The following is a 23,891-nucleotide window of genomic DNA, read 5'->3' as shown; positions in this document are numbered from 1 at the left end:
CTAAAGGATAGACCATACCTTATTAAATAACCAGCACTCAAATCTTTATACAGTGGTCAAACAGTTTTTTGTTGTTTGCTTAGCAACTGTTTTTGAAGCAACTTCTTTCAGATACACATTGCAGGAGAGTGGCAGAAAATAGTTACAAAATATTCTGAGATGATGGAACCACCTTGCATATTTATTTATGAAATGTGATTAGTTTGCTGAAACAAATATTTGCAACAGTGTTTACCAAGGGGTTGTGAGAAAACTAAACTATTGAGAAGTCTCTTTCTAAATTCGTGCTATAATTTAGTGTCAGTTGGTTGTCCCAGAATTAATCAACTTCATAAATCAACTCTACATTGTATAGTTGATGACAATGGAATAACTTATCATTGTAGTGTTAAAACGTTGATAGTATATTTAAATGGTTATAAATGCGTTTATAAATATATATGTTTGTTTTGAATTTCGCACAAAGCTACTCGAGGGCTATCTGTGATAGCCGCTCCTAATTTAGCAGTGTAAGACTAGAGGGAAGGCAACTAGTCATCACCACCCACCGCCAACTCTTGGTCTACTCTTTTACCAACGAAGAGTAGGATTGACAGGTCACATTATAACGCCCCCACGGCTGAAAGGGCAAGCATGTTTGGTGTGACTGGGATTCGAACTCGCGACCCTCAGATTACGAGTCGTACGTCTTAACACGCTTGGCCATGCCGGGCCATATATATATGTAAATAAATAAATGTATATATTGTTCACAAGCGCTCTTTTTCATATCTGTTCATCATGATGTTTGGAGTTAAACAACTCCATGATAGCTCCGAGTATTAACTAAATCTACATGTACCTTTAACATTTTAGTTATTTTACTCTCACGAATCAAGTATATCTCAATTTTAAAACACTTGATCAATGCCTGTAATAGGTTATGTCACTGCAGTATTCAAATGAGACCAGTAAATATTAAACACGCTAACCAGATTGTGGTGTGAAAACTCTCTAAAAAACACACATAAAAGTGTAATTTCGATTCCAAGTTGGTGATAAAGTTCGAATTAGTAAAGAAACACGTTAATTTAGGTCATCACCGGGTGGACAGTCGAAATATTATCAATTCACAAGAAATAGGAGAAAAAGTCCATAGTGTCAAAACTGTAATGTCGTAAAAATATTTTATGGGCCATTTTATGATTCTGAATTACAACAAGTTATCAAGTCGTCAAATGATGTATTTGGAAGAAACATTATGTGAACGAGGAAGAGGTAAAAATAAATAGTATTTTGTTAAATGAAAAAACAATATCCAGATAAGTTGAGTAGTTGAATCCCTCAAGCCAATCGAAATTAGTTGCCATCATAAAACGTTATGCATAATTATATTCAAGATATACATAGAAACCGTGAGTTATTATATAGGAGAATCAAAGGGTAAAGGACATAGTAGGTAGTTTTAACAATTTGTTCTTTAACAATGGAGAAAATCATGTAAAAAAGATTGATACATACATACTGATTTCTACTTAACTTATATCAATTATCTCTAAAAAGCAGTGAATATTCTAGAGATTTATTCTATGCTCTCACAAGATTTGTGTGCAAGAAAGAAACTTGGAGATGTGTTATAAGTTACTTATAACTGTCCATCAGCCACTTGGTTCCAAGTCAGAACCCTGGAAGTCTATACTAGTTGAAACTGGTCAAAAGAATATTTAGATTCCTTGAGTTTTCCTCCATATTTTCACGCTCTAAGAACAGGCATGAAAAACAACAACTCTCAAACATAGATTTACAGCAAGACGATTATACAAGGATCATATTCGACAGTGTGTGGACAGTATTGCATATATTATGAATATTACAGATGTGCACATGAATCCAAAGAGAAATCTTAAACCAAATTTAGATATATTGAAAAATATAAATGATATATTTGTTTGTATTTTATTACGGAGCAATTTGATGTATAATACATTTACCGGATGCACTTTGTATGCAGATCAAATATCTAAATCCTTATTGTATGAAAATTAGTAAATGTTATTGAAATTGAAGATATTGTTAGATTAGATTTTCTAGTATCATAATAATTTTGGTTGTGAATTATATGATGAAACAAGACAAATTTCATGAAAATATAATATTTGTCTTACTAATATGGCTCGGTTAAGGCACTCGACTCGTAATCTGAAGGTCACGGATTCAAATCCCCGTCACAACAAACATGTTCGCCCTTTCAGCCGTAAGGGTGTTATAAAGTTCGGTCAATCCCACTATTCGTCGGTAAAAGTAGCCCAAGAGTTGGCGGTTGTCCTCTAGTCTTATACTGCAAAATTAGGGACCGCTATCGCAGATAGCCCTCGTGTAGCCTTGCATGAAATTCAAAACGAACCAAACAAACCATACTAATATAGAATACAGTTGCATAATCTTATACATTTTTACAGATTAATTCAGTACATTTAGTTTAATAGCTCAATCTTAAAACACATTTAATGTAATGGAAGTGTTTTTCAAAGCAAAGACTATGAATTAAAGGGAATTATATAAAGAAATTAAAACTGAAACATGCCCTCTGGTGTAAACATCTTGGACTTAGAAACTTTGAAAGAGACAACATGTATATTCTTGTCTTTTATCGTACGAAACGGCCCAGCATGACCAGGTGGTTAAGGCACTCGACTAGTAATCTGAGTGTTGCAGTTTCGAATCCCTGTCACTCCTAACATGCTCGCCCTTTCAGCCGTGGGGGCATTATGATGTAACAGTGAATCTCACTATTCATTGGTAAAAGAGTAGTCCAAGAGTTGACGGTGGGTGGTGATGTCTAGCTGCCTTTCCTCTAGTCTTACACTGATAAATTAGGGACGGCTAGCACAGATAGCCCTCGTGTAGCTATGCGTGAATTTTTTAAAAAATCATAAGAAACAGTAAATTGGGATATTTTGAACTTTTCTTATCACAGTTGTTTCCTAGATTTTATTTGTTCTTCATATTTTGAAAACACATTCTGATAAACTTGTTCTTTCTACACAGTATTCCAGAACGTTTTCATAAAATTAATAATAAAATAAAAACTCTAAATCAAATGAAATATTATGAAAAAGATAAATACTAGAAACACGCCATCTTGTGTAATGACTTGTTCAGATGATGTCATACATAGTAATGTTTACCCTCATGTTGATGCCATAATCCTACTACATGTTGTTTATTGATTATGAATGGCGAACCAATTAGGTAAGTACCCTCGATACGTCATTACGTTTTTACGAGCTATTTTAAATTGGGTAGAGGCTAAGTTTGTTAACTTCTGTCTCCCGATGGCCACTTTAACTGTCGTTGGTTATTGAAAGATTACAACACCTTCTCGAATATATTTGGTTTCCTTCTGTTAAATTATATAGGAGGGCTACTCAAAAAATACGCGGACTGACGTCATAAAACAAAATGCACTTTATTTAGAAGTTACAGGTCTGGGACCCCTTCAACGTACTCTCCTCCCCAACGCACGCACTTATCCCAACGGTGTTTCCACTTGTTGAAACAGTCCTGGTACGCTTCTTTTGTAATGTCCTCCAGCTCCTTCGTCGCATTTGCCTTAATCTCGGGAATCATCTCAAATATTCTTCCTTTCGAGGGTCTTTTGAGTTTGGGGAACAAGAAAAAATCGTAAGGAGCAAGGTCAGGTGAGTAGGGGGGAAAAAACAGTGATCGAGTGTTTGGCCAAAAACTCACGAGTTCTGAGGCACAAATTTCGCAGCAACGCAGTGCATCTTCAATTTTTCGGTCAAAATCTCGCAACAAAATCCAACTAATATCCCACGCTCTTCAGCAAACTCCCTGACAGTCAGACGTCGATTTGCCCGCACCAGGGTGTTGATTTTGTCGACGTGTGGGTCGTCAGTTGACGTGGAAGGACGTCCAGGACGCTCATCATCTTCAATGGACTGTCGACCATCCTTAAAACGTTCATGCCACTTGAAACATGCCGTACGCTTCATAGCAACATCACCGTAAGCCGTGTTAAGCATAGCAAAAGTTTCAGTCGCAGATTTTCCAAGTTTAACACAAAATTTCACAGCAAGTCGTTGCTCCTTCAGGTCATTCATTCTGAAATCCGCCAAACGAAAAAATCGCACTTCACTTAAAACCGCGTAGCTAATACACAAATGAAGATATCTGCAATCGGAAAATGGCGTCGTAATCAGCTGATCTGTGCGAACCTAGCGACACCAAGCGGATTCCACTGGAACTATCTGGAGCCGCGCAATTCAAACAGTCCGCGTATTTTTTGAACAGACCTCGTATTTGTTAGTAATTAAGAGCAAAGCTGTACAATGGGCTATTTGTGCTCTGCCCACCACGGGTACCAAAAACCGGTTTATAACATTGTAAGTTTGCATTGTTTTGCTGTGCCACTTGAGTGCATCAGATTAAGAGCATTCATCATTATATATCTCAATTTTCTGAAAGAAGCTGAAGTTATTATTACAAATAAAGCAAATAAATGTTGAACATTGTTTTAAAATGCTCTCGTTCATAAAATAATTGCCAATTGTAAACATGCAGCTAACATTTTTTTCTTTGTGTTTGCTACAAGCATGTTTTAAAAAACATATATTTAAGGTGAAATGAAATAATAGTGAAAGTATATTGTTTTATAGAAAATAGGCTGAGATTTTTTTTAAATGCAATTTCCGAAAACGTCGAAACTGTGTAAAGCTATTCACAGAAGTTTCGAGTAATTTAGCTATTGTTTAAATGATGAGTGTTTGGAGCTAGTTTTATAAAAAAAAAATGTTTAGATTTACATCGATTCTATTTTAAAGTGGAATTAAAACTTGGGGTAAAATTAGTCTCACGTTATTTAAGCATATTATTTTTATATTATTTTAACATTATTTTTAATGTGAAAAATATGGAAGAATGTTCCAAAGAAGTTATTTTATTTGTGGTCTGGATAATTTTCGATAGTGCCTAACTTCCTTTCTGTGCAGTCCGTGGTAGTTCTTAGTTACCTCGTGGATAAATATATTATAGGAGCTTCGATTTTCTACTTTTAGAGTATAGTGTGTATTACTTTTCAAAGTTGTTTATGTGACACCTTCATACAGGTGTTCTAACCAGTTAATATATTTTAATCTGTTGCTAAACCGCTATTAGGTTTAAGCAATACTGCATCTACAGTATTATAGAAAGGATACTTTTTCGACGTAGCATGTTTCCTAATACTTTCTTTAGGTGCCCTAAAAACCCAGTAGTTGCCCGTACCTTTTAAAACTGCTCATTCATTGGAACTTCAAGGATTACTTTTATGAAGTTGATGGAATGAAGCTTTGTTGTAGTTTGTAATAGGAGGAATAAGTGATACATGTGAAGGTTCAGTCTGACTCGTGTCTCATCTTCCTTCTGAGACACACATGTGTACCAGTAATGGTCCTGTTAACATGGATTACAGTCGCGATATATCCATAACACGAGATCAACTTTAATTTATAAGTATCATTTTAACACACTGCAAGTCACTGAGGAAAAAGAGCGAACATTTCATCCAATAATTTTGTACTGTAATGTTGAAAGGCATTACCAAATACTTTATCACTGACGATAGTCATCTAGTGTTTCATAGCAATTTAAGACTTATTGTCTTTTTAATGTCAGTGACTTTTGTTATCGAGCTAATATAGGATAACAAAAAATCACATTTATAAGAGAGATTGTAATGTCTGATCGAGAAAGGAGGTCTGTGGCATATACAAAGTAATACTTCGACATAAACTTAAGGTGTATAATAATTAGTTTGCAAGCAAATTACAGCTATTCATATGTAATTTCCATACGTAAACCAATCAGTCTGCAGAAAGTTATACAAAGTTATGGGAAATATATTACATTCGTGAGAAGCGGCAAATAAAAGTAAACATTTTTTGTTGACTTTCAACATTTGTTGTGCACACTTTGATAAAAGTTAAGAAAAATACTACCTTTACACTCCAGATAAATATAAAATAATATATTTCTTATATTATTTTATGTGAAATTTTTATGAACTTTTACCACGATTAAATATTACTCGATCGATTTAGATAAATCAGTTAAACATGTCATGTTTCAGCTTTTTCTTTCAGAGTCCTCAACCTGTTTGGAATATTTTTGAGAAAGTCAGGAATATTATATGCCTGAAACAAGGTTTAAGTAAACTAAACAACAGTTTTAAAAATCGACATGATTTATTTTCGATAATTATTTAAGTATTTACATAATTTGCCCTAACATATGCAAATAACTTTAAAAATAATATTTTCAACCATAAATTATAAGCCTGCCATTTATAACTTACTGTTGGAGTAATGCGGCCTCTCACGGTGTATACTGATTACGCTCCCACAAGTTTTCCACTTTTTATGCAAGTTTCTAATTTTAGGTAAGAGATTTAAAAAAAAAAATAGACATACAACATAAACTTCGAATATATACTTCCTTGCTTGGAAAATTTACATTTGAAAGTGCAGAAAAAAAAACACTATATTACTGTATTATTTAACACTTCGTAATCATATAATAGATCTTACAACTTTGGAGATTATTGTTCCTTATCTCTAAACACATAATAAACGAAGACCATAGCTAAAAAAAGAATTAAATAAATATTAACAAGTCGTACATTGATGAGAAAAGTTGTACAAATAAACCAACAAAAACAAAACGTTTCTTCAAATAGCTTTGTAAAACACAAAAAGTTATAAAAAGTATGTGATAGTTTGCCTATTAGCAGAAATCCACTTAAGAGCTGCAGCTACATACAATAACTTACCAGGCTATATTTATTATTTCAAATATTGTAATGTTAAATAACCTTATGGGTATTTTTGATTAACTGAGAACCCCAAATAAAAGTTACATATTTCTTATTTTGGCACAAAAGTGGGTGGCTGCAAGTAGTGGTATAAAGTGGTGATGAAACAAAATGGCGGCTACAAAATCGCCTACTTAAAAGTACCTTTGAATTGTCTGAATGCTAACAGTGAATATTTAACAGTATTGGCGGAGCAAAACTAAAGCTTATTGTACTGATAAAGCCGTCTACATCACTACATACGTGTTTATAGAGTGAATTAAAACTTCGCTATTTCAGGAAGTTTTAGAGTAATCGTACAGAAGACATTACGAACCTCATTGTTGTAATTTTTATATAGAACTCTTCTGTATAAGGTCTCAATTATCTCTTTTCTGTACCGAAAATGATACCAATGTGTGAATAAAACTGGTGTGTTATAAAATGGACGACGCGCTACTTTGGGCGGACGTATAATTAAATTTGAGGGTAGGCTGGTAGAGACCCTGATGAGTAATAAAATCGATCGGGTCACAACGCTTGGAATTCCAGGCGCACGAAAGTACAGCTGACAAAAATGTGTATGTGTGTTTCAGAGCAAAGCCACATTGCACCATCTGCTGTGTCCACCGTGAAGAATCAAACGCCGAATTTTAGCAATGTAAGTCCAAAGACAGTCCGCTATTCCACCATAGTGCCTTATAGAAAGGAAACAAGCAAGTATAATTCTTTTAAATTTTGTAAACCAAAATAGGGATTTATATATAGGTAACCTAGCAAGTTACAGTGATATAAAAGTTTTAATGTTACAAAATGTATTGAAACAAGAAAGTCAAAACAACAAGAAATGAGTTGCTTAAAATTTAAATATATTTACCCAGACCCTGGCTCAGACCAACATAATTACAGAGGTCTGCCAAATTACCGATAAAATACATTTATCACTACTATGGCTCAGACCAACATAATTACATAGGTTTGCCAAATTACCGATAAAATACATTTATCACTACTATGGCTCAGACCAACATAATTACAGAGGTTTGCCAAATTACTGATAAAATACATTCATCCCTACCCTAGTTCAGACCAACATAGTTACAGAGGTTTGCCAAATTACCGATAAAATACATTTATCACTACTATGGCTCAGACCAACATAATTACAGAGGTTTGCCAAATTACCGATAAAATACATTTATCACTACTATGGCTCAGACCAACATAATTACAGAGGTTTGCCAAATTACTGATAAAATACATTCATCCCTACCCTAGTTCAGACCAACATAGTTACAGAGGTTTGCCAAATTACCGATAAAATACATTTATCACTACTATGGCTCAGACCAACATAATTACATAGGTTTGCCAAATTACCGATAAAATACATTTATCACTACTATGGCTCAGACCAACATAATTACAGAGGTTTGCCAAATTACTGATAAAATACATTCATCCCTACCCTAGTTCAGACCAACATAGTTACAGAGGTTTGCCAAATTACCGATAAAATACATTTATCCCTGCCATGGCTCTCAGACCAACATAGTTACAGAGGTTTGCCAAATTACCGATAAAATACATTTATCCCTGCCATGGCTCAGACCAACATTGTTACAGAGGTTTGCCAAATTACCGATAAAATACATTCATCCCTACCATGGCTCAGACCAACATAGTTACAGAGGTTTGCCAAATTACCGATAAAATACATTTATCCCTGCCATGGCTCAGACCAACATAGTTACAGGGGTTTGCCAAATTACCGATAAAATACATTCATCCCTACCATGGCTCAGACTAACATAGTTACAGAGGTTTGCCAAATTACCGATAAAATACATTCATCCCTACCATGGCTCGGACCAACATAGTTACAGAGGTTTGCCTTTTTTGTCTTTTTAGTTTCAATACTTTTTGTTACATTAAATCATTCAATATTACACTAGCTATTCATGTTATGCACACATCAATTCCTGCTGGACTTCATAAAATTAATTTTCTTATTATACTTGTTAGTGTTTTATAGAAATGAAGCAGGCCGCAGTTCAGGTAAACTAATAAAAACAAAACAATGTGACTAAAGTTTCTAAGAATCTATATAAAACATTTAACAACTGAAGAAAGCGCTGAAATACTCAATGTTAAAATGTTAATATCACGTTGCCTGTTGTTGCATTCTAAACGTTTCCAGGAATACTCTCTTATTACAGACAATAATAATAAGACATTATTAATTGTCTTATAATAAGACAATCTGACCAATTGTTCTTCCCGATTCCAGTTGATAACATTAGTCCTTAACATATTTATATTGATACACACTTCTATTTACAGTCTATACAAGAAACAATCGAGGAAAAACAAAAACCGTGCGGAATAATAAATGTTAAAGAGGATACTACGCTTAGCTCCCAGTGGCCCAGCGGTATGTCTGCTGACTTACAACGCTAGAAACCGGTTTTCGATACCCGTGGTGGGCAGAGCATAGCTAGATCCTTGGGTATATTTGTGTTTGTCTCCCAGTGGCACAGTGGTATGTTTGCGGACTTACACACTAAAAACCGGGTTTCGATACCCGTGGTGGCAGAGCACAGATAGCCCATTGTGTAGCTTTGTGCTTAATTCTAAATAAACAAACAAACAAATATTTGTGTTTTATTACAAACAAACGAGACTATGTGAAAATATAATCACCAGTCTAGATACAGAGTGACGATAGGTGGCAGCTAAAAACAAGGAGAAAATATAATACATAATTACCAAATTTTATTGTTAAGAAGCAAATTTCTGTGGAAATGTTTAAAACTGTCTCTAATACGGCTCAAGTGCCCTTTTCTCTGGAAGACTTGAGGATAACCCACAGACCTTGTCGCTGATTTAAACGTCAAAAAGTGATAGTTGAGAATAACAATTTCAAGTTATTTGATGAAAGCATTCACAATGGCTTGAATGAGGTCCAGGAAACTAATCATACATCCGTCATACTGCTTACCACAGTTTGCACGATCTTGTCTACCGTACCTTGCAGCAAGTTGGTACTTGGAAACCACTTTCAAAGGTTCTTCAGTTTCTAAATAAGGCCTGAAAGAAATTAAGTACTTCAATTCAAAAAAGTAGACAAGGGAACATCTTTTTAAGGCTTGTTTAACCTGTTGACTGCCAAGTATTTCAGCTGCTACAATATAACTCTAATGCTTCTTCCATTTGTAACTTTTTCGTGACGCCGTTTTGGATCGAAAGTGAAACAGTTTGTAAGTAGGTCAAATGCATGTATGGTGCTGACATCTAGTGTCGATGTTAGGTATTATTGAGAACGAATTAACTCGTCCGTGGCACTGTGTTTCCGATCGGCTTAGACGAGTTATTTCGTCTACGGCACTGAACAGGTTAAAATTCATGAATGTGGAATACAAAATAAAAAAGGGTAAGCAAAAACAGTTTTTCATCGCTCTGATATTATCTGTATTTATCGAATACGAAAAAGGACCTTTAATGCTGAGAAAGTGAAAAACTTGATCCAATAACAAAAGAACATATTTACTGTCAGCACAGACTGATCCATGTTATTGAAGTGATGGTTACACCATCAGGAATCTAGCTTTAATTACTTGAAAATTCCATTTAATCTTGAAGAGATATGTCCCTTACCTGCAACTTAAAGATAAGTTTGAAGAGTTACAAGAAAATGTTTCTGATTTCGCTACAAGGACTATTGTTACGTGACTGACTTATTTTATAGCTTTGTCATAACGGAATTTGGAAAGACCATGGTGAAACGTTTCGAATTAAATACTGATTTCTGACAAATATATGTATCAATGTTAATTAATACATAACTGACTGTTTCTAACTCCATACAATTATCTAACTCTATAGGCTGATTACTTATTATCTTAAATCTGAATGATGTATTTTAAGCCTTTGGTATGCTCAATTTATATTGAAGATTGTAGTATGAACAATAAAGAATTTTCTGTGACCACGCGGTATCTTAAAAGATTTTTTTTTTATTGTTGTTGTTTAATGGGATACCGGTCGTCGAAAAAAAATGAAACATGAAACTCTATTCGGAGGCTACATTTGTTGAGAATAAATCCAAGAGTCTAAATGAAAGGCATGCAAGATCACACAGTTTCAATATCTCAGTCAAGAAAGACCCAATTAATCGGGTTATTTTGGGAAGTTCAAATATTATTTATTAAAGATAGAATAATAATAAAAAATCTCTCCGTCAAAATAACCTATCGATTCTTTTTCCCATGAACTGGTCATTACGATACACCACCAATTCTGACTATACAACTTTAATTTCATAATGTTGAATCTCAGTATGCATACCAGCAGTAATCAATGGAATATTCGTCAGTTAGCAAAGGTGAACTAATCTACTCGAACCCATAGCAACATTTACACTTATATGAATTATAAACAGGAGGTTTTATGTTATGTTGTCTTCCCGAAAACTGAGAATCCAAGAATATTTTCACAACAAACCAATTTTCTGATTATAAATTTTACCACTTGTTCCTTGTTTCCAAACTTTTCCAAACTTAACTATGAGGTGGCCCAGCATGGCCAGATGGTTAAAGCACTTGACTTGTAATCCGAGGGTCGTGGGTTCGAATCCCCGTCGCACCAAACATGCTCGCCTTTCAGCTGCGGGGGCGCTGTAATGTTACCTTTAATCCCGCTATTCGTTGGTAAAAGAGTAGTCCAAGATAGGCGATGGGTATTGATGACTGTCTACCTTCCATCTAGTCTTACACTGCTAAATTACGGACGGCTAGCACAGATAGCCTTCGTGTAGTTTTACGCGAAATTCGAAACAAACAGACTGTGAGGATGAATTATTGTTGTAGGCTATGTTTTTAATTTTGGAGGCTTTCAGATATTTGTATTGTTGTTTGACTACAAGGAGGTTTAAAGCACTGTTATGAGCTTGATTTAACGTTTGGAGTTTTAAGGTAGTGTGGAATGAACGAAACGCGAGTTAGGTTAGGAAGATATATTATATTAAGTCCTCAAACCATTTAGTCAGTGAATTTAGTCAATAATATTTGTGAATTTATTAGATAGTGATTTGCTAACCATTATATAAATCTGAGATAAGTTTATTATTCAGGTTTGTAAATTTTGAGTTTACGTTTGCGACAAAATAATTACTAAATATACTAGAAAGTGCTTATGAACGAAAGAAAATTAGAAGTAAGTGTGATTATAAGATTAGGCTTATTGCTTGGTGAATGTTATGTCACCTACATACCTAAGATACGAAACGTTTAAAAATTTATAGTTGACATAAATGCTTAAGGCGTTCGTAGTCAGGGTCGCATTTTCTAAACATGTTAATAATGTTACCAATCCCAGTTGGAAAAGTAGCATTGGGTGGTGAACTCATAGCAAAAAATTCCAAAACAAACAAACAAAGCATTTTCTAGTTAAACCCCAGTGGATATCATTTAACTCATCAAAAAAGAATCATTAAATTAAGCACTTGAATAGGTTTTGGTTTGTGTGATTTTCAATATGATTTCACCTCTACAATCCTCACTATTTAAAAAGTTGAAAGGTTTACCTTAACACGTGTTTCAATTTAAATCTAATTTGAAACCATTGTTTCAAAAACGTAGAAAGATCTTCGTGACATCACTGTTTACTTTGCTACTGTTATACGTTAACTTACTAAACGAGCCACAAAATGGGCTGAGGTTAACCAATGGTTAATCTTCTGGTATATGGATCAAATAATTCGTTTTGTTAACACCCAAAAAGACAAGAATCTGCACTTTAGAGTCTTAGGTGATTTATAAAAGTGATGGTCAAATCTCACTATTCTGTATAACAAGAGTGGTCCAAGTGTTGGCTAGCTAGCTGCTTTTCCTCTAGTCTTATCACTTTAAAATTAGGGAAGACTAGCACAGATAGTCTTCGTGTAGCTTTGCATGCATGAAATCTATCAAACAAACCTTAGTACAATATTGGATAGAACCACATATAGACCAGCCAAAGTGTCGTAATTTCAAAACCAACAATAATAATTTCGTTTGTAATAAAGTAGATTAAACTTGATAAACAACAAATATATTGTAAGGAATGATTATTCCATTATCCAGGTTTGAATAGCAACAAGGTTTATAGTACTGTATTAGATAATCCTCTCACAATGAGACTTTAGTATTCAGTTGCTTTTTTAACACTGTATTAGGTTATTCCGGTTCTATCCACTTTTGAATAGCGTACAATTTTGACGCTTTGTTGTATGGTCCTCTTTCTATCCGGTTTTCAATAGTGTTCGTTTTAAATAACACTTCACTGGATGACCCTCACTCTATCAGGCTTTGAATAACATTGTTTTTCATACTGAACTGGATGCTCCTTCCTCTGTCCAGTTTTTAATGAGATGAAATTTTATCATATTATTTTGGCTTGTCCTCTCATTATCAAATAACATTAAATTTATCATTATATTAAGTGACCCTTATTAATCAAGTGTTGAATAATGTTCTTTTGTTTAATACTGTATTAATATCCAATTTTAGATACCATTTAGTTTTATAACATTATTTTGGATACACTTCCTCTATCACATTTCAAATAGCTTTAAGTTTACCATTATATTGAATGATCTTTATCTTCCAAGTTTTCAATAGCGTTCAGTTGTTTAATATTGTATCGAAAGCCTTTACCTGTATCCAGTTTTAAATACTTTCAATGTTTTTAGTATTTTAATGGATGGCCATCTCTCTACCAAGTTTTGAAAAGCTTTAAGTTTTCAATATTAAAGCTGAAGGATTTATCTTAAGTCACGAGTTTGTCAAATGCTGCAGTTGTTTGTGCTACGAATCGTTTGTGTAAATTTCTATGAAAAATTAGAAGTTTGTGTTACAGTTATCATTCCGAAGTATCTGAATAATTACAATTATATTAAGATTTCAAGTCTATTCTTTAGCAAATTCACACATATTCGATCGTTTGTATGCTCTTTAGTGACAAGATGTTTGGATATCATTGAATTTTGACTTTCAACCTTTGCTCTACAAAATAACTTACAAGTATGATATACTTACGGAAAGAAAAACTGTAACAAAATTCCTATTAGTCCATACTTCTTAGGTTTATTATGCGCTTCACACACGCTTCGTTTCATACATTCCTGAGCATCTAGTCTTGGAATACTAGGTAATTCCTCCAGAGTTTGCTCCACATATGTCATCACTCTTTCTGATATTCCAGTCAAGCTCTTGCTGAAAAACCCGCCAGCATCACGCAGATCTATTTCGTTAAATTTATCCAAGTCTTCAGCAGTCAACGACGATAGAATAGGGTACAATAGAGCCATCGTTCCAAGTCCCATCAGCCCCAAAACAGCCACGCTACCAATAACAGAAGTCTGTGGAAATTGTGCTGAAGGAGGAACCTGTCGGCCATACGCATCCAGGAAGACTGGAAGCAGTCGACTTTCACGGGAAGATGTGGGACTGAGGTTTTCATACTTTTCTTTCTCCATATGGTTATCTTCTTCCTTTATTTCAATAATCTCAGCCTCGTCATTGTTATATGGAATATTTGTTTGTTCTGAAGATTGATCTTCTGCAAGTACGGTGAGTGAGAAAAGGACTGTTGTCAGAACTATGAAAACCTTCATGATGGATCAATCCTGGTTGTAACTATAACAGTGATTCGCCCTGCAGAAATTAACAATAGTCAGTTTTAATGCGATAAGCAATCGTCAAGAGAATCTACACACTTAAAAAATTAAATATTTGCACTTTTTTCGGTATAAAGAAGTAATTCAAAACTCGCTAACACAGTAACTTAAATTTGTTTTAATATAATTTTTGTAACTACTCAGAGAACGCATTTTCGATTTTATAAAATAAGCAAAATTTGTAGCTCGGAAAGTGCTTTTAATGTATTCATAATGAGGTCAGAATTTAAACAGTCGTGTGCCATTAAGCTTTGTCGGAATTGGGTATCAATAAACATTTGTCCCATTTACAGAGTCTAGTGTTGAGCAAGGCAGAAGTAGACAACGAAATTGTTTAGGGCCTCCAAAAACTCAAAGAGGCCCACAATTCACGGGGATTTTTTCAATGTGAATTTTAACTTTTCGATGTTTTTGCACTCTACTTATTAAAAACACTTAAGGAAAAGAATCCAGAACTAACTACACCACTCAATAAAAGATGGATGTTTAAGGCATTTCTCGTGCACTGATTGAAACACACATACAGTAATCATGAGTTAAAAATTTGTTTGTTTTAAATTTCGTGCAAAGCCACACGAGGGCTATCTGCGCTAGCCGTCCCTAGTTTACCAGTGTAAGACTAGAGTTAAAGTTGCTAGTCATCACCACCAACTGCGAACTCTTGGTCGCATTATAACGCCCCCACGGCTGAAAGGGCGAGCATGTTCGGTGTGACGGGGATTCGAACCCGCGACCCTTAGATTACGAGTCGAGTACCTTACCTACCTGGAGTTGAGAAAGATACCGAAACAGTATGAGTAGAAATGACTTCTTAGAAAAACGTATTAGCATTAGCTTTGTTGGAGAACCTTTGGTTTATGAAAAATTGAAATTATTATCTTTAAGGGATGAGTAAATGGGTCCAATAATATTTAGAATTCACAGTGGCTTAGCATAGACCAAATCATACGTAAGGGATGAGTAAATGGGTCCAATAATATTTAGAATTCACAGTGGCTTAGACCAAATCATACGTAAGGGATGAGTAAATGGGTCCAATAATAGTTAGAATTCACAGTGGCTTAGTATAGACCAAATCATACGTAAGGAATCTAACACTATAGTAAATTCCAACTATAACTTCTATGCAACTGAATTTTAAAACACCTTCAAAAGTAACATTGGAAAGTTGTACATGTTTGTCGTGCAAATATAACGAATACTGAAATAAAGTTTCACACAAATTCATTCTTCTTCACAAGTTATATAAATAATGAAGTAACTATCTAAAAAACTGTAACAACTTCCGTCGCTTGAGTTCTCTGTAAAAACATCATGATAAATAAGGCAACGTAAAACTTCAGCAGTCAACAATTAGTGACATAGGCTTAAGTAGGGTCACCAGTCAACAATTAGTGACATAGACTTAAGTAGGCTCAGCAGTCAACAATTAGTGACACAGACTTAAGTAGGCTTAGCAGTCAACAATTAGTGACATAGACTTAAGTAGGCTCAGCAGTCAACAATTAGTTACATAGACTTAAGTAGGCTCAGTAGTCAACAATTAGTGACATAGGCTTAAGTTGGCTCAGCAGTCAACAATTAGTGACATAGACTTAAGTAGGCTCACCAGTCAACAATTAGTGACATAGACTTAAGTAGGCTCAGCAGTCAACAATTCGTGACATAGACTTAAGTAGGTAGGCCCGGCATGGCCAAGCGTGTTAGGGCATGCGACTCGTAATCTGAGGGTCGCGGGTTCGCATCCCCGTCACACCAAACATGCTCGCCCTTTCGGCCGTGTGGGCGTTATAATGTTACGATCATTCCCACTATTCGTTGGTAAAAGAGTAGCCCAACAGTTGGCAGTGGGTGGTGATGACTAGCTGCCTTCCCTCTAGTCTTACACTGCTAAATTAGGGACGGCTATCACAGATAGTTCTCGAGTAGCTTTGTGCAAAATTCAAAAACAAACAAAAACAAAACTTAAGTTGCTTCAGCAGTCAAAAATTAGTGACGTAGACTTAAGTAGGCTTAGTTTTATCTCATTACCAATAAAGCAAATTAAAAATGATACCGCATTGAGAGTTTATTAAAAAAAAGGTAAAATCTATAAACGTTATTCACATTAGAGATGAAAATATTTTTCAAATATTCTATTGTTTTTATGTTTTATTTTTACTGGTGGCCAATAATGTAAGTAGCTCCAATAACTTAGATGTGGATAATATGAGTGATAATATTGAAAATATGATTAGTGATTTTGCTGGTTTGTCAACAGGTTGTTTGAATACAGAGGTCTGAAATGAATGTTAATGAAAATATTGAGGAATTATAGTGCATACTTGTTCCCTAGATGCAGAAATGTGGTTCACATTAATAATATGCTTAGTATTCGAGGTTTTTTTTTTATACCGTTCAAATAAGCGAGACAGTAAAGGTGGAAGAATTACAGCCTATATTTTACGAAAAATTTCTAGTCGTCAAAGATTAGTTGTTTCGAATTATGATATTAAATTAATATCGTTGGAAATTAATGATTTATAACGTTACTGTATCCGTAAGTTACCTGAAGATGATTTAAGAATATTTATGGAAAAAAATTTAAAAAGCATATTAGTTATACCAAATAAATAACAGGCACAATTTTATAGCAAGATATTTTAATATTAATATTTTAAATGACTACAAAAAGAATTTAAACGATTTGTTTGATTTATGGTTAACAATGAAAGTTACATTAAAACCAATTTTAATTTGCCAACAACAGTGAGAGAAGAAAGCTGTACATTAAATGATAATCATGTATTTAATTTTAAACAATTGAAATGGAATGTATTTGTTTTTATTACTGATCATTATCCTATGTTTGTTTCATTTATTTTTGCACTATTTCATCAGGGAAACAAATAGCTTGTAAATATCGATGATTTGCTTGTTTGAGGCCCCGTATGGCCAGGAAATTTAAGGCTTTCGACTCGTAAGCTGAGGGTCGCGGGTTCGAATTCCCGTCGCACCAGACATGCTCGCCATTTCAGCCGTGGAGCCGTTATAATGTTACGGTCAATCTCACTATTTGCTGGCAAAAGAGTAGTCCACGAGTTGGCGGTGAGTGATGGTAACTAGCTGCCTTCCCTCTAGTCTTACACTACTAAGTTAGCCGTTAAATAGCTTTGCGCGAAATTAAGAAAACAACAATTCGTTTGTTTGTTTTTGAATTTCGCGCAAAGCTACACGAGGGCTGTCTGCGCTAGCCATCCCTAATTTAGCAGTGTAAGACTAGAGGGAAAGCAGCTAGTCATCATCACCCACCGCCAACTCTTGGGTTACTCTTTTAACAACGAATAGTGGGATTGACCGTTACATTATATCGCCCCCACGGCTGAAAGGGAGACTATGCTTGGTGGGACGGAGATTCGAACCCGTGACCTTCAGAGCTGCATGTGAAAGAAAGTACTAGAATTGATGAAAAATGTTCCTTGGATTAAAAAAAAATATATAATACTTGCTTTAAAAGGTAAATGATCTTGTAATAATAATAATAGAAATACGTTTACTGTGTTTAAAAACAAGTTACCAATTTATGTTTAATATATCAGTAAAACTTTCCATGATGGTATGTTATTTCAACAGAGTCGTACGTAAGTGGAATTACATTAATAACTTATTATAGAAGTAATCAATACAAACATATAATGACATAATGTTTGATAATGTAATAATTACAGATGTATTAAGTGAATCAAGTGCATTTGAAGCTTTTTTAATGAGTTAAAGGAATCGAAGAACCAAATTAATCATGAGGGCAATTTAGGTTTGATAAAAGTAATTTAACAATCGTTAAAGTAATTTAATTTGTGAAACCAATAATTATAAGTAAAATAATTGATATTGCAAAATAGCTAAAATATTCTAAAGCGGTTGAATTAAACAGTTTGTAGTCCTTTGAGTCTACTCCTGTTCCATTGCAAAAATATTAGAACAAAACCAAAAGTTAGACTGCAGTCTACCTTCAAGGAATAATGGAAGGTAAATCACTGGGTACACATCAATAGTTTATTTATCTTCATATTCAGTACAACAGAATCTCAGTGGAAGTGCATGTGTTCAGCAAATAGTCAATATTCGTGTTTCCTCCTTTTGCGATAAGAACTGCAGACAGTCTTTCTGGTATTATTGCAACATATTTAATCAAATACCTTTTGGGATTTTACTCCAGTTGTTTCTGGTACACTCCCACAAAGTGTATTTCGAAATAACTTTTGATTTATCAAATCCAAAATTTGCTGAATTGGGTTGAGACTGGAGCTCTGAGGAGGTCATTGTATGACACTGGTACCTTCTTTCTTAGGTAAGTCATTTCTGCTTAAGTTGGATGAGAGTTTGTGGTCATTGTCTTCTTGATAATGGAATAATTTAACAGTAAGATGCACATCACTGGATATACCATGACAAATCAGTATATGATGGTACCTACACTGGTCCATTATTCCATCTATTTTCCAAGTATCTTCTTTCATCTGAGCAGAGAAGATACCCCCAAACCATCACACTGCCTCGCCCCATGCTTCATGGTAAACGTTATGCATTAAGGTAAGTATCTTTCACCTTTCTTCTGCAGGACGTACAACTTGCACTTTGAATTACAATCTTCAAACTTAAACTCATCTGTTTATAACACTGCTTCCCAATCATCAACAGTACTGCTGTCATTTTTTGTACGCAAATACGTAACTTACTTTTTAAGTGAATAATGCTTGTCTCCTATGATGTACTATGTCTAAGAATTTTCATTTTGGTTTTTATGTTTTTCCTTTTCATGTACTAAATTAATTGTACTTAAAATTATTACTTATCTAAAACATTGTTTTATTTGATTAACAGATAAACTTGAATTTAATTGAGTCATAAATTCTGCTTTTTTTCCATATTGTTGTTAATTAACTGTAGGATATTCAAAACCTTCTAACTTGTAACGTTCAGAAATAATAAGGGTCATTTGATATCCGCTATGATTTATAATATAAAGATCAAATCGAGGTCATACAAATGCTACCTCTAAGGTTAAATGTAGCGGTATAAAAGCCATATAGCGCAATGAAATTACTCCAGCAGGTTTGCTTGTTTATTTTAAACTTCGCTTTTGTAACTTCATAAATAAATAATAACAAATGCGTGTCTACAAAGTCCATCGAATTTACAAAACAATTTTCAATGCGTGGACCTTTTTCTGACATATTTGTGAACTATGTTTTACGGACTGTTGGAACTTTGCAAAAGGTTCCACGGAATGTCTATCCATTCCATACAACTTTGATTTTGCAGGTCTGCCATAGTTGTTGTGAATATGAAATTCTCCTGTTTTTTTATGTCATCTTATGTAATCCATTGGTGTTAAGTCTGGAACAGTGCAGGTGAAAGCAAAGACAGAGGTTTTACAGTCCACTGTCCAACGAAAACTTTATTTGACCAGTTGCTTACAAGGACAATAAAATGAAGTGATGCATCATCATCTGAAGACACATCATCATCTGGTAAGAGGTCAGAAGTAAATCACCAAGAAATTCAGTCACAGCAGTTTATAAAAATCATCTGCATAGATTATTCGCTGTGTAGTTCTTGTTATAGAACACTGATCGAATAATATGGCCACACTAGATCTCACACCACATATTAGCACACCATTCTACTTAACGACAGTATTGCTGCAGCCAGTGTGGATTGTCCAATGCCTGGTGGTGTACATTATAACTTACCGCACCATACTACAGGACTACGTTTCTTTGGATCACATACTGCATGATAGAAACTACAGATCTTCACGTAACATTATGAGTGGTCAGTTACAAAGAACAATTGTAACTATAGCCCTGTTCTTCATGACCTTGACGACAATGGAAATTATAAGGATGATACTCGTGGTGATTTTGTGTTTTCTTAGAGCAAAGCCACATCGGGCTATCTGCCGAGCCTACCGAGGGGACTCGAACCCCTGATTTGGGCGTTGTAAATCCGGAGACTTACCGCTGTACTAGCGGGGGGCTGTGGTGATTTAACAAATGTACTATTGATCTTTGGTTAAGACTACTTTCGGAAGCATTATCTCTTGTAATGGTAAAGAGGAGGGTATAATAAATGAATACTATTAAATACAATGAATAATGCATCATGTTGTGGATGTCGCTTAACTGGAAATTTTGTTGCGTGCATTCTTATTGTGGCTACAGAATTCCTTACAGAATATCACTAATTCAGTACATTTAGCATTAGTGTAATATGTCAAGATCTTCGGATCATTGCTTTTCTGAATTATTCGGAATATTTCATAACTCTGTGCAGGACAGTACGTAAAAGTAACTATGAAAGGTATAAAACGTGAAGTACATTCCAGAATCAGGAAATAGAAGTGACCACACGTTAGTTTGTATAAATTAGAATTTATCATTCATCCTATATGAAAACGAAATATTTTTTAAATTTAAAAATTATCTAAATCTATACGAAACCCTTAAGAAGAACTACATTATGAGATGAATTAATATCATTATGTGCTACAACCTTTGTATTATATATATATATATTTTACCTCAAACTAATAGTTTACATATTACATATATATAATGTAGAGATAAAATTGGATCTTTTGGTCTATCTAGACAATCCAATAAAATACACTTTAAAATGGAAAAGAAAAATTACTCGAAGCCAATCTTTGTCAAGCATATCCTTAAGTTCCCTTTAATTAACTGTACCCACTATGTTTAAAGACAACCAATCTAAAAAGTTTACACCTTTTTAAAAACAAAAATCTGTGTTAATTAATGATAAATTTTGCTCTAACAAAAATCTATATTTATATTAATATCTCCTGGTCATACTATCCTCATCATTAAATATTAAAAAAGTGATACATCTGCACTATCACTTCTCTTAACAATCTTAAACACCTCAATCAGATTATTTCTAATTATTTTTTTTTCAGAACAAAACAGTTTTATAAATCTAAAACTGTCCTCGTATAATGGCTTTCCCACCCTAGGTAATATCCTAGAAGTCATTCTCTGAACTTTTTACCAACAACTCAATGTTCTTCCTAAAGTAAGAATCCCAAGACTGAAAGCAAACTCTAAATGACCAATTCAATGAAATTATAATCTCTTTAAACTTATATTAAATATATCTGTAAATACAAAATAACATTTTATTTATTTTATTGTATCTTACTTCTTTTAAGTAATGAAGAATGTTATTTATAACAGGTAGGACGTCTCGAACACTGGCGCAATCATTGTCAATTACATAAGTTTTAACGGTAAAGATGATTTTATAATTTAATTCAAAATTCTCTGGTTTAATGACGTATTTAAATTTTGGTATTGATAATGCTTACTTATGCACGTGCATATCAGACCGTGTGAATTGACGGTTGATTTATTTATGGTTAAATCCAAGAAATAAATAAAAAGTGAATAAATATGAAAAAGTGGAATATGTTATTAAAAAAATTGCATAACGTTAAGAATGTTTAGATAAATAACGATAAAAGACATATTGAGATAAGTCTAGGTTTGTTATTTGTGGGATTGCTTGACTTCAATGATTAGGTTTCTCTGATTCTACTTCTATTAATTTCAGGTTCAGGTTTTAGTACTGCGTCATTCTGTGGTAACTTATTAAGCCTCCTGTACTGCCTACTGTGTCGGATTTAACATTACATATTTGTTTTAATATCGATGCTTGTTTCAGTTAAATATATATTTATAAATGTATGTAACTTATACAAGTGTAAGGAACAACAATATACAAGTGTATGTAGGTACTTAAATTTCTAGAATCTCGCTTAACAATTATAAACAGACGTGCCAAGAGAAAGTATATATTGTTGGTTTGCTGCTACAAACCTCGGAAGCAATAATTGTGATTAACGCTTATTAATCGAGAACGTATACAGATTTCGAATATTATAAACCATTTTAATTCAGATGGTTACCATTGGATGTTAATAATTTTTACAAAAACGCATAACTTCAGTTGTGAAAAACTCGCGTATGATAACTAGATAACTTCCAGTTAAGTGAATTTTACTGATATTAACTCGAAATTAATTCGCTCATCGTGAACCGTCGATGGGATATTAAGGAGGTACCGGATCGGATAGAAGACCCAAAACCTTTGTGTATAAATCATTATTTGTAATAACCGTTACTATAAATCGTATTATTGTTTGTGTATTAAAAGTATATTTGTGTTAAGAAAGAATATTGTGTATCAATCCTGCAGATATTATAAATATGACAGCTGTTAACATTTCACTAACTTCTAAATCCAAATTACAGTTTAACTCAGTTTCAATCTGTTTGAAATCGTAATACGTAACGTTACACACTGTTATTAACCAGAGAGATTATCTAGTTTATCATTTCCCCACAAAAACAATGTATACGATGCAGGTTAAACATTTAAGTAATTTGCAGTAAGGTTTCGAATATATCAAACTTAAATTCTAATTATACGTTACTTTTTAATGACGAGAAACCCACTTGAAATACAAATGTATCTCAGAACGGCTGGTATGGGTATTAACACTTTTATCGATAAGCAGAGAACAACGTTTCGACCTTCCTGGATCATCTTCAGGACAACAAAGATGTTGAAGTATTAGTACAATAAGGAACTTAAGAGCCTGAACAACATATAATAAAAATGCCGACACGTGTCAGAAAACCAGTCGTTGGTTACCTGATATTGAACCACAGAGATTTTTGCCCTAACGAGACTAGTATACAAGGTCTGATGATTGGTTTTCATTTGTTTTTGCTTGACAATACGTTGAAACTGTAATCACAATGTTGAAAGAATTTCACATTTTATCTCAATTTTTTACCATTAAGTTATAAAGAAATATTTTTTCCTACCTTGGACTGACGGAAAAACTTCAGAACAACGCACAAATAGAAGATAAACCATGTAAAATGGAAGTTGTTGAGCACTTTGATAAACGAATTTGGCGAAGTACCAGGTATATAATACTACGTGAACGTTAAGCTGTGACGTCCTTGTGACCTCGGTGATTCTTCCGCAAGACTTACGCAAAGGTAGTTTACTTAGTAGGAAAAGTACACGCATGTTACACAATAGGGTCGTTTTCGTTCGTTGCCCTATAGTTTTCCGTGATTCAGCAAGGTCAAGGTAAAGTAGGAAGTAAAAGTGAAGAGAACGTGTTTACTGCCAGGAAAATATTGATGAATATAAATTATTTTCCAACATTTCACAGATAAGTAGCTAATGATTAGTTCCGTCGGTCAGGCGAGAAATTTTAATCACAAGAGAGACATTTTTGTATTTATTACGTATGGCAATGACCTC

The 23,891-nt window shown here is 34.0% G+C and overlaps 1 protein-coding gene across 1 annotated transcript; it reads right to left on the bottom strand.

The window, feature by feature from the left end:
• Positions 1-9,481: 9,481 nt before the first annotated feature.
• Positions 9,482-23,585, bottom strand: LOC143252091 (uncharacterized). Its single transcript, XM_076503710.1, has 3 exons — positions 23,441-23,585; positions 13,906-14,523; positions 9,482-9,919 (listed from the first exon to the last, which is right to left on the bottom strand). The coding sequence occupies exons 2-3, from the start codon at positions 14,481-14,483 to the stop codon at positions 9,757-9,759; spliced, it is 741 nt and encodes a 246-aa protein (XP_076359825.1). The 5' UTR covers positions 14,484-14,523; positions 23,441-23,585; the 3' UTR covers positions 9,482-9,756.
• Positions 23,586-23,891: the final 306 nt, after the last annotated feature.

The sequence above is a fragment of the Tachypleus tridentatus genome, chromosome 6 (assembly GCF_004210375.1).
Source record: "Tachypleus tridentatus isolate NWPU-2018 chromosome 6, ASM421037v1, whole genome shotgun sequence".
In the NCBI taxonomy this organism is placed as follows: Eukaryota; Metazoa; Arthropoda; class Merostomata; order Xiphosura; family Limulidae; genus Tachypleus; species Tachypleus tridentatus.
Note: the sequence above shows the minus strand (reverse complement) of the source record. Positions and strands in the feature narration are given on the sequence as shown.

Coding starts and splice junctions, on each gene's coding strand:
- LOC143252091 (XM_076503710.1), bottom strand. CDS start 14,483: ATGAAGGTTTTCATAGTTCTGACAACAGTCCTTTTCTCACTCACCGTA. Junction 9,920..13,905: donor TTGTTACAGTTTTTCTTTCC/GTAAGTATATCA, acceptor AATTTCTTTCAG/GCCTTATTTAGAAACTGAAG.